This window comes from Bufo gargarizans, chromosome 1 (assembly GCF_014858855.1).
Source record: "Bufo gargarizans isolate SCDJY-AF-19 chromosome 1, ASM1485885v1, whole genome shotgun sequence".
In the NCBI taxonomy this organism is placed as follows: domain Eukaryota; kingdom Metazoa; phylum Chordata; class Amphibia; order Anura; family Bufonidae; genus Bufo; species Bufo gargarizans.
This window is the reverse complement of record NC_058080.1, coordinates 264,217,061-264,228,714: the sequence shown is the minus strand read 5'-3', so window position 1 is coordinate 264,228,714 and position 11,654 is coordinate 264,217,061. Positions and strand designations below refer to the sequence as shown.

At 41.9% G+C, this 11,654-nt stretch overlaps 1 protein-coding gene across 1 annotated transcript in view; it reads left to right on the top strand.

The window, feature by feature from the left end:
* Positions 1-578: 578 nt before the first annotated feature.
* Positions 579-11,654, top strand: part of MMRN1 (multimerin 1) — a 143,793-nt gene continuing 132,717 nt past the window's right edge. Inside the window, 1 exon segment of the mRNA XM_044302791.1 lies at positions 579-1,221. Within this exon segment, the coding sequence (XP_044158726.1) occupies positions 737-1,221 (485 nt within the window). The 5' untranslated portion in view covers positions 579-736.

The following is an 11,654-nucleotide window of genomic DNA, read 5'->3' as shown; positions in this document are numbered from 1 at the left end:
GGTCCTCACCTCAGTCTGTGTTTCCGCAGAGTGGAAGAGAGGACTGAAGTAGGAGGGAGGTAAGGGGTGAGTACAGGATCTATGTTATTTTAAAACATATAGAAGCTTTGTGGGGCTTTTAAAATAAGTAAGACAACCCATTTAACTGCATAGCCATGTTTCTAAAAAAAAAAAAAACTTTTTGGCTGCCTGTAGCTGCCACTAGAGGGAGCATGGGATCTTACTGCATACTGTATTATTTAGTTCTACTCATAACAGTATGCAATAAGATCTCATGGGCCCTTTAGTGGAAGTTGCTGTTTCAGAAAAACAAAGCTCCACTGTAAAGATGCATTAAGACATTTACCAGCACAGACAGTTGAACCTATTTCAATTATAAAAACTTCCAGAATGGCATTCGAGGGTGGAAATTACGCTTTGTTTCCTAACAATTGTGTTAACATGTTATTACTTTGACAAATTGTCAAGTATGATCCAATCATGTTCCACTTTCTCTTGTCATTGTAATATTTCCCATCCTAAGCCTTTATCTGGTGCGCCATACGGATGGGTGAGCAGTACATAGAGTTTTACAGTAACAGGAAGCCATGTTTCCTCAGCTCATGACTGACAAGTTACAACCTGTTTCCTTTTTATGCAAAACCTAGAGTTTGGTCAGAGCAAAAACAGAGTCATGTCATGAATACAGAGGCATAATCCAACTGAACTAGCTTAAGATATTCATATTAACTTGAAGATGATGTCAATTTTGTTACTGACCGTTGGTCTTCTTCTGCACATTGATGGTGGAAGTACAAGAGGAGATTCATTAGATGTTACTGAGCACCCATGGACAGAACCAGTGGATACCAATGTCAAGAAGCTTCTCTCTGAAATTGATGGTAAAATGCCCAGGGATACCACCCAAAGGAGTGTAACTGAGCCTACTACTTTGCTTGAAGATGAATTCACCACTGCACAGTATAAAACTACAACTCCCTCTTTGTTACCCAATATCAAGAGAAAAGAATACAAAATATTCGAAAAGACTATAAGGATGCCAATAAAAGTTTCTGCAACTGCAAAAGTAGAAACTAAGAAACCCAGTGATGAGCAGATTGGGACAGCAGGAAAGGCTACTATACAAGTCGAGGAGATCCAAAAAAGACCCGATCCTTCTTCCAGACTGAATTACATCAATAAGAACAGTCAGAAGCCGAACTTTGAAACAACACGAGGAAAGTAAGATACTTTTCACTATATTTGACACATAAACATTTGTAAAAATTACAATTTGATAATTTTATGCTGTAAGATTTAGATATAAATGAAACAAAAATATGTCATAGCGGACTACTCAACATGTTTTTTACTCCAAAATGTTAGCCTTAATAGAAAATAACAGAATTAAGCAACAGGATAAGCACATATTATTCACTGCGTGTAGTAACTGTAACTACTTTGTAGCGTAAAGTACATGACATTATTATTGTGAATAATAGTAATGTCACATGTATTCAGTGATCTCACATTTAGTGTTGTTTCTCCTCACATCTGTAAATGGAATATCTCAGTTTGGCGTCTTTTGCTAAGGAGCAATTGTAAATAAGAGTAGGTGGTTCATTTGACAGTAATTGTGTTTTGTTACAGTTATTAGACTCTAGCTGTTCTCCTAGTTTTCCTCTGGAAATACCATGGTGCCTTGTTGTTAAATTGCAGCTTGCAGAGTGGTAGACATGCTTAGTTATTAATTTCCAAGACAAGCCCGTGTCCTGTTACTTCATAGGAAAAGTCATATTTCAATTCAAAATTATTGAACTGGATTTTATATGAAAAAATGAAAATTGTGACACAATGGGAGAGTTTAATCAACACTGTTTCAGGGTGAGTGAATTTACAAAGTGGCGAAAATGGTGCACATGATAACTAATTTATTACATTAGTACATATGGCATTATACATTTTTTCATTTCCCTAGGAACCCTAGGCCCTTCTATACTCCACGCACAGCTGGCTTACTTTAAATAAAAATTGAAAATGTAGCAAAAGTGCGCGCTCATTACGCAAATATTACATTGCCGATTTTCGCAATCAAGAAAATAATAGCGAATTCCCGAATATATGATGAATATTCTACAAAATATTTGCGAAATATTGCAAATTCGAATATTGCCCATGCCACCCATCACTACTCTTTACCAATGTTGAGCAGCATGGAAGAACAGGGTAACTAAGTATAGGCCCGCACTGATCTATCTCCTATTTAGTGGACGGTGACAGCCCTTGAGGAATGAGTGGAGGATGGGAGAGGTAGTGGCTCTGGCAAGAATGAGTGTACACATGGATCACAGTGGAAATCCTCACACTGATACCCTCCTAGGGCCATGCAGTGACAGGAGGGTACACCCTTTCTTCCTCCGGGGCACACCCTGGTGGTGGGGCTCCAGCCTGGTGGTAGTTGGGGTGTCCTTGGTGTTAAGAGTCTTGGCATGTTGCAAGGCAGGATTGAGGAAGCTGGTACAATGGATGGTGTACTGTAATAGAATCAGTGACCAGGCCTGTTGTAGTAAATAATTCAGTATCTCTTTACTAAAGTGCAGAATAGGAGTAGTTATACACCCAACAGTATTAAGGTACAGTTCCAAGCAATTCACTGTGCAATTCTTCCTCAATAGCAATGTATGGTTATCAGCAATGATGGGGGTTGTGGTACTTCTTCTCAGTTTCTAAAGTCTCTCTCTCTCTCTATCTGCAGAATGTAAAATAGGTTCTTGGTAGATGTTCTGTAATTCCTGGACTGAAGGGTACAGAATTAAGATATGTCTAGCCAAACTGTCTCAAAATTTGGAAGGTTGTGCTGGTAATATTTCTTCTCACAGCGGAAACGTTTCTATCAGCCTCAAACATGCACAGTACCTTGCTGACTGACTCCAGTGCATGGACTTGCAGACTCTGGACCTTCTAGTCTTACTTCTCTTTTTATCTCTCTGGAGCACTTTGAATAGAGCTGCTTTCTGAGTTGTAGCTGTCTTAGGCTACTTTCACACTAGGGCTTGTATATCCATCAGGTTGTTCTGGCAAGGAACAGCCTGCCAGATTTCTCTACATTCCGGCATTGCTGGAAGCTACAGGGTTGGATCTCTGCCATCCCCATTATAGTTAATGGGGCCAGACGGCAATGCTGCAGCTTCTGGTGATGCCAGAATGCAGAGAGATATGGAACAGCCTGCTGGATATACAAGTGCTAGTATGAAACTAGCCTAGAGATGATAGTCCAGACTTTGGCCCTTTCTAGGTCTTCTTTTTTTCTCAGCCCTATCCTCTATACTGACTTGGATCAAACTCAGGTCCATCTCCTAGCAACCAAAAGAGGCTGGGTCAAGGATGTTAACAGTTTAACACATAATGCCATGCATGCACATAATTATGTTTAATGGGTTGTTTGGAGGGAGCTCACAAGCTAATCTTTCTCTATACATGGCGTGGTACGCAGAGATTGGCAATGACGGCAACCCTAGTCATTTAAACCCCTTAGATGTGTGACTGCTGCATCTGTGGGGTTCCTTCTGCCTCCTGATCAGAGCTCCCATGGAGAAACTGTGGGGCTCCAAGTGGTTACTATGATGGCCAGGGGCATTCTGAAGGTTCCCAGGCCTGTCATAGTTGACTGCCAGTAAAGTCATGTGTGAGGCATGTGTTCAGTAGGCCGTGTCTTAGAATCCCATAGACAGCAATAGTATTCAATTGTGGTATAATGGACAACCAATCAGAAGATGAAAATAACATATTAAAACATCAAATCACCCCCTTTCCCAATTTTACATATAACAATAAATAAATATAAAAAATAAATAAACATAACAGGTATTGGCGTAAAGTGCCCAATCTATTAACCGCTTAACATGTACAGCGCAAACTCCATACTGTAGCTACCAGGTTCCTGATGTTTCATACAGCAGACACCTATGGCTAATGTCTGCGATTGGCAGTAATGCCTATCACAGACATTTAACCTCTCAGATGCTGTGGTCAAATGGGATTTGGGAAGGCATTGTTTGAAAGTATTGTCAAGAGTCTATACTAGGCTTTCAGGTTCATTACTTGTATATTACAATTCAGGCCAGCAGGTGGCAGCACTGAATTGTAATATAGATATTTCTGTATGATTGCATGATGTGGTCCACTTGGGGACTGAAGAAAAGTAAAAAAAAAAAGTTTTAAAAGTTTAAAAAAAATATATATAAAATCCAAAATCCAAATCACCTCCCTTTTTCATCACTTTACCTCCTAAAAAATTGATTAGAAGGTTATCAAAAAGTCATACACACCCCAAAGTAGTATAAAAAAAAATACAGATTGTCCTGAAAAAAATAAGCACCCAAACATTAAATTACAAGAAAAAAAACTATACATATGTGGTATCATCATAATCGTATAGGGATGTGCGCAAGAAACAGGTGAGGGTGACACAAGTGATGACTAAACATTTGTACACGATGATGTAGCCGATGGCATGTGGGAGGCGGCTGAAGAGGGGGGATAATCATCATCAGGGGGCGAGGGTGCCTGTGAGACAGCAGGGTAGAAGCAGTGAGAGATCTGGAGCCAAATGTGAGAGGAGACTACCTTTGAGGCATGGGTTCATAAAAGCAGTAGTAGACAGGCATCACTCAGTGGTGAAGGAAAAATGCAATACTTGGCAGTGTGGGGATTTTTTACAAAGTCATTGGGTGACGTTAGTGTAGCGGTATGCAGGATGTGCATGCAGAGGATGAGGTGTGGCCAGGTTGCTAATATTGGCACAACAGCCCTGCGCCAACACATAGAACGTCACCCTAAAGTGGTGTGGGAAAAATGTGCCACTCATTTAGTGTTACAGCCTGATGCAACCGCTGCATTTCCCACTGGCCCACAGTCCCTGTCAAGCAATCGGGGTTCGTCAACATCAGTAAAAGAAAGTTGTCATTCCTTCCCATTGACTTCAATGTTGTCTATTGCTCCTGATGCTCCTCCTCATCTCTTGTTTCGAAAGCAATCGATCACCGAGGTGATTGCAAAAGGATGCGTGTACTCATACAACAGAGCAGAAGCTGGAAGTGCACCTAGCCAAATTGTTAGTACTACAGTCACTCCCTTGTTGACTCGGCACATTTCAGAGAAAAGTTTTCCAAACAAGCTGTAACAGCTGTGCACACGTAGGTTGAGCAGTAGTTGGGCCAATCCTTCAGCTTCTCAGTGTGTGGTAGAGTTCACGTCAGCACTAACATTTGTAACTATGGTCAAGGACAATGTATGGGTACTTTCACACTTGCCTTAAAGTTTTCTGGTATTGAGTTCCATCACAGGGGCTCAACACCAGAAAAAAAAAAAAACGCTTCAGTTTTATCCTAATGCATTCTGAATGGAAAGCATTCCGTTCAGTATGCATCAGCATGTCTTCAGTTCAGTCACTCTTACGGTATTTGGCAAGAAAAAATACTGCAGCATGCTGCAGTATTTTCTCCGGCCAAAATTCTTGAGCACTTGCCTGAATGCCGGATCCGGCATTAATTTTCATTGAAATGTATTAATGCCGGATCCGGTACAAAGTGTTCTGGAAATCTGGATCCAGTTTCCCAGTCTGCACATGCGCATATCTTTAAAAATGTGAAAAAAATAAATACCAGATCCGTTTTTCCAGATGACACCGGAGAGACAGATCCGCATCCAGATACAGAAACAAATGCTATCCGCTTACATACAGATTTATGGATCTGTCAGGCAGTTTCGGCAACGGAACTGCCTGCCATAATCCAACAAAGCAAGTGTGAAAGTACCCTATGTCATTCACAGCCCCTGGTTAAATGTGGTTCGGCCCAGGCACACCAGCAACTTGGCTAGGTGATGGCAATGTCTCCTCCGCATTATAATGCTGGGATTTCTGTGCCAATGTCCACCCCTGCCTCCTCATCCTCCACCTTATCCTCACCCACCCTCTAGACATACAATAGTTCACAGTGGCCCTCCAGCATATCACGTTTGAAAAGCTAAGCATTGTAACGTGGTTCTGCTACTGATCAGCCTTGGCAAACTGGGGAGGAACTGCTTGGCATCATCAATAAAGAGATCAAACACTGGCTGTCTCCTTGCCAACTGGAGATAGGAAAGAAGATTATGTCTGCATTGCATCAGGGAGGGCTGATCCATGTGTCCTGCATGCTGCATGTCTTCTATCTCATTGTCACCTGGTTCCTGGTTCCTCAAGTCTTCCACTGAACTGCAAGAGCTGTTAAAAATGTCCAAGAAACTGTGCAAAACACGTTCTTGAGCTGCAAAGGCAAAATGCTCTTGCCCAATTTCGCCTGATATGTGACATTTCCACCCATTGGAACTCCATGTTCCATATGTTAGACCCCCTGTACGAGCAGAGCAAGGCAGTCAACAATTCTGTAATGCTGCAGATGAACTGGTCTACTCCCCGGGGTAACTTACAGGTTAGTCAGTGGCATCTCAGGCCATTTGAGGAGGACACTTTGTCAGTTAGCAGAACTCAGGGAAAAATTACATACAGTGGGATGCAAAAGTTTGGGCAACCTTGTTAATCGTCATGATTTTCCTGTATAAATCGTTGGTGGTTACGATAAAAAATGTCAGTTAAATATATCATATAGGAGACACACACAGTGATATTTGAGAAGTGAAATTAGGTTTATTGGATTTACAGAAAGTGTGCTATAATTGTTTAAACAAAATTAGGCAGGTGCATAAATTTGGGCACTGTTGTCATTTTATTGATTCCAAAACCTTTAGAACTAATTATTGGAACTCAAATTGGCTTGGTAAGCTCAGTGACCCCTAACCTACATACACAGGTGAATCCATCCATGTTCACCATCATGGTTTAGGGGAAAGATACAGAAAGCTGTCTCAGAGATTACAGCTGTCTGTTTCCACAGTTAGGAACATATTGAGGAAATGGAAGACCACAGGCTCAGTTCAAGTTAAGGCTTGAAGTGGCAGACCAAGAAAAATCTCGGACAGACAGAAGCGACGAATGGTGAGAACAGTCAGAGTCAACCCACAGACCAGCACCAAAGACCTACAGCATCATCTTGCTGCAGATGGAGTCACTGTGCATCGTTCAACCATTCGGAGCACTTTACACAAGGAGATGCTGTATGCGAGAGTGATGCAGAGGAAGCCTTTTCTCCGCCCACAGCACAAAAAGTGCCGCTTGAGGTGGGCTAAAGCACATTTGGACAAGCCAGCTTCATTTTAGAATAAGGTGCTGTGGACTGATGAAACTAAAGTTGAGTTATTTGGCCATAAAAAAGGGCATTATGCATGGAGGAAAAAGAACACAGCGTTCCAAGAAAAACACCTGCTACCTACAGTAAAATATGATGGTGGTTCCATCATGCTGTGGGGCTGTGTGGCCAGTGCAGGGACTGGGAATCTTGTCAAAGTTGAGGGACGCATGGATTCCACTCAGTATCAGCAGATTCTGGAGACCAATGTCCAGGAATCAGTGACAAAGCTGAAGCTGCGCCGGGGCTGGATCTTTCAACAAGACAACAACCCTAAACACTGCTCAAAATCCACTAAGGCATTTATGCAGAGGAACAAGTACAACGTTCTGGAATGGCCATCTCAGTCCCCAGACCTGAATATAATTGAAAATCTGTGGTGTGACTTAAAGAGAGCTGTCCTATGCTCGGAAGCCATCAAACCTGAATGAACTAAAGATGTTTTGTAAAGAGAAATGGTCCAAAATACCTTCAACTAGAATCCACACTCTCATTGGAACCTACAGGAAGCGTTTAGAGGGTGTAATTTCTGCAAAAGGAGGATCTACTAAATATTGATTTCATTTCTTTTTTGTGGTGCCCAAATTTATGCACCTGCCTAATTGTGTTTAAACAATTATAGCACACTTTCTGTAAATCCAATAAACTTAATTTCACTTCTGAAATATCACTGTGTGTCTCCTATATGATATATTTAACTGACATTTTTTATCGTAACAACCAACGATTTATACAGGAAAATCATGAAGATTAACATGGTTGCCCAAACTTTTGCATCCCACTGTAATTCCTACTATGTCATTGGGCCACTACTGTCATTGCTACTTTCACTGTTTCGACCACCCTTCCTACTATGTCATGGGGCCACTACTGTCACTGCTACTGCTTCCAACTTCCTTACTGTCATGGGGCCACTATTGTCACTGTTGGTGCCACTGCTGCTTCCTCCCCTCCCCACTCTGCTATGGGGCCACTTTTGTCTCTGTTACTGCCACTGCTGCTGCTGTCACCCTCTCCACTGTGTCATGGGCAACTACTGTCACTGCCACTGCTGCTGCTTCCACCCTCACTACTCTGTCATGGGCCACTACTGTAACTTCTACTGCCACTGCTGCCAACCTCCCCACTCTGTCACAGGAACAGTATTGCCACTGTTACTGCCCATGCTGCTGCCAAACTCCCTATCTGTCATGGGGCCACTACTTGAATATTGGTGCACTGCACAATTATGTACACAGCGATAAATTGAAGCAGAGTCTGTAGTTCAGCAGTCTTGTACGCTCTCCCTGCAGTCTCCTTGCAGTTTAAGTTCTAAGCCTCCACACTGAGATAAGGCAGATTGGCCAGGGTATACCTGATTTATCACAATTCGTGACAAATTCATTTGGCAGGAATCACATTTCTTGTCGAACTTTGGCGAAGCTGCCTAATCGAGTTTTTCAAAGCTTCACGCATCTCTAGTTAGTATTGCTAAACCTTATTTCAGAGAAACAGGCAAATGTATGGAATGTAGAGCAAAGAGTTGACATAGAAACGTCATTGGCAAAAAATTTTACCGTTTATAAACTTGATCTTTAAAAATCATGTTGGGGTCAGAACACAGGGATGCAGAAATACGATACATTAGAAATACTATTTTTAGAAGTGTGATGAAGTTTTCATGTGCAGAATACCCTTAGCATTTACAGAACGATATGGGCATATTACTTTCACTCCAGAAAGCTTTCATAAACCTTAGTACTATATATGATGTAGAGACAGCAGTAGTCTTAAAAGCTTTCTATTTGTCATCACTTTATTTTCCTTTAGCTAGCTACTGAAAGATATCACATGAAGACTGTCATTTCATATCAGTTTTTAAAAAACATTATATTCCCTATTACAATTGCATCATATCTATGACTTCATCTTAACTACAAGTGCTGCTTTGTTTACTGTTTTACCTTGATGGGGCACTCAGTGTTCAGTAGATGAATGTGATTTCTCCACAAGGTAACAGCAGAATGTATATATTTTGTGTTCAACAGCTTTTGGAAAATTATCTTTCCATGACATTTTCTCTTGGGGTTTTATTTCAAACTTTAAAGGTTCTGATTAGATCATTTTCCAAAGTGGAGTGCTTCCTCTCTGCCATACTCAGGTGTTACATAAGGGATAGGCAACAGTAGAGAGGTGAAAATCTATGGCTGAAACTTTGAAGGTCTCCAGATCTACTTGCTACTGAGTTGAGATAAGAGAGTGGGGGGGGGGGGGGGGGGGAATTGTGTGGGTTATCAAACTTGTTGCTGTGTGCTATGATTTGAGAGAAGCAAATTGATTCTAAACAAATTCACTACGAATTTTCAAATATTCTACTTCCCAGCAAAGCCAAAGTCTTGGCAATTTGATTTGGGCAAATTGCGTAAAATGGTGCTTGCTTGTCCAGAATAACTTGCAGTGAACCAATATTGACCATGAAGCTGATCAACAGGAAGCTGTTTTGAGAATAGGGTTTGTTTTTAGAGATGGTGAGGTAAAACAATCCTTTTAAAGGAACACTACACCTAGAAATGAATGATAAAAGTAGACAGGAGATAAATTTGTCCACACTGTTTGTCTACTTGGAGGACTTCTGATTATCCCTTAAACAAACTGTCTTGCAAAAATTATATGCCAATATGTTAATTACCAGCTGATCTCTTCCATGTCTGATAAAAGGTGGGCTTAACAAATGGTAATGGTTGGGCTTAACAAATGGAGATGAGTTGGGTTTAAATAATGGTTGAGAGTTGGGCTTAACAAATGGTGAGGGGTTGGGCTTAACCAGGGGGAGGTAAATTTAATAATGCAAAGGCACACAAGAGGTTGGAAACTGGTCCATTGAAAAGATAACTCCTGGCTAGTGTTGAGTGAACCCGAACTGTAAAGTTCGGGTCCGCACCAAACTTTATGATTATTGGCCAACCCGAACCCGAACTTTGCCCGAAAAGCTTGGGTTCGAGTTCGGTGTTCGGGCATATAATAAAGCTTCTTGAAAGGCTGCAGGGCAGCCAATCAACAAGCTTTTAAGCTATGTGCCCTTAGAAGCCATCACAGTCATGCCTACTAATGGCATGGCTGTGATTGGCCGGTGCATCATGTGACCCAGCCTCTATATAATCTGGATCACGTGTAGCACCGCCCATCAGTGAAGGGACAGAAAGCAGGCAGCTGAAGCGAGGGACAGTGTTAGTGAGATTTTTTTTGTGTGTACAATACACCATCTTTGCACCCCTGACACAGAAAGATAATCATAAATCTGGCTGTTAATTCTGTGGATGACATACAGCGATTTTTTTTTTGTGGGTGCAATGCAACATTGTACTTTGTACCCCTGACACACAAATATAATAGTTAATCCGTCTGTTAGTTAGGTGCACGTCATATACCCATTTATTGTGTGAAGTACACCTGCACTGCATACATGACAGGGAAAATAATATAGTTAATCCGTCTGTTAGTTCAGGGCACGTCATATACCCATTTATTGTGTGAAGTACACCTGCACTGCATACATGACAGTGAAAATAATATACTTAATCCGTCTTTTAGTTAAGTGCACATCATATACCCATTTATTGCGTGAAGTACACCTGCACTGCATACGTGACGGGGAAATTGATATAGTTAATCTGTCTGTTAGCTCAGTGCACGTCATATACCCATTTATTGTGTGAAATACACCTGCACTGCATACGTGACAGGGAAAATAATATAGTTAATCTGTCTGTTAGTTCAGTTGGTGACCTCTAAGAATGAGGAGAGCATCAAATGAGGGACGTGGCCCTGGTCGTGGTGCTGGGGTTGGTGGAGAAGGGAGCTGACATGGTCGATCTCTGCCCGCTACACGCCCAAATGAAACACCTTCATCAGTTGCACATAGGTGACAGAACGTTCAGCGTTATTTTGTAGGCCCCAAAAAAAGGTGTACGAATGGTGAGGCCAGTACAAGTAGAGGCAGTAGTAGATTGGGTGGCTAACAGTGCCTCTAATTCCTTCACATTGTCTCCAGTGTCCCCTGCTAAAAGATCGGAATTGGCACCTGCAGCCAATGGGCATCTGTCTTTCACCTCACCCCCCTGCAAATCAGCCAAGCAGTCTGAGCCCCAAGTCATGCAGCAGTCTCTTATGCTTTTTGATGACTCTGCTGGCAGGGTTTCCGTGAGCCATCCACATAGCCCTGCTCCAGAAGTGGAAGAGATTAAGTGCACTGATGCCCAACCACTTATGTTTCAGGATGTGGACATAGCAGGACCACCGCAGCACATCTCTGATGATGACGAAACACAGGTGCCAACTGCTGTGGCTTTCTGCAGTGTGCAGACCGGCAAGGAAGGCAGGGGTGAAGAGTGTGTGGAAGATGATCTGGAG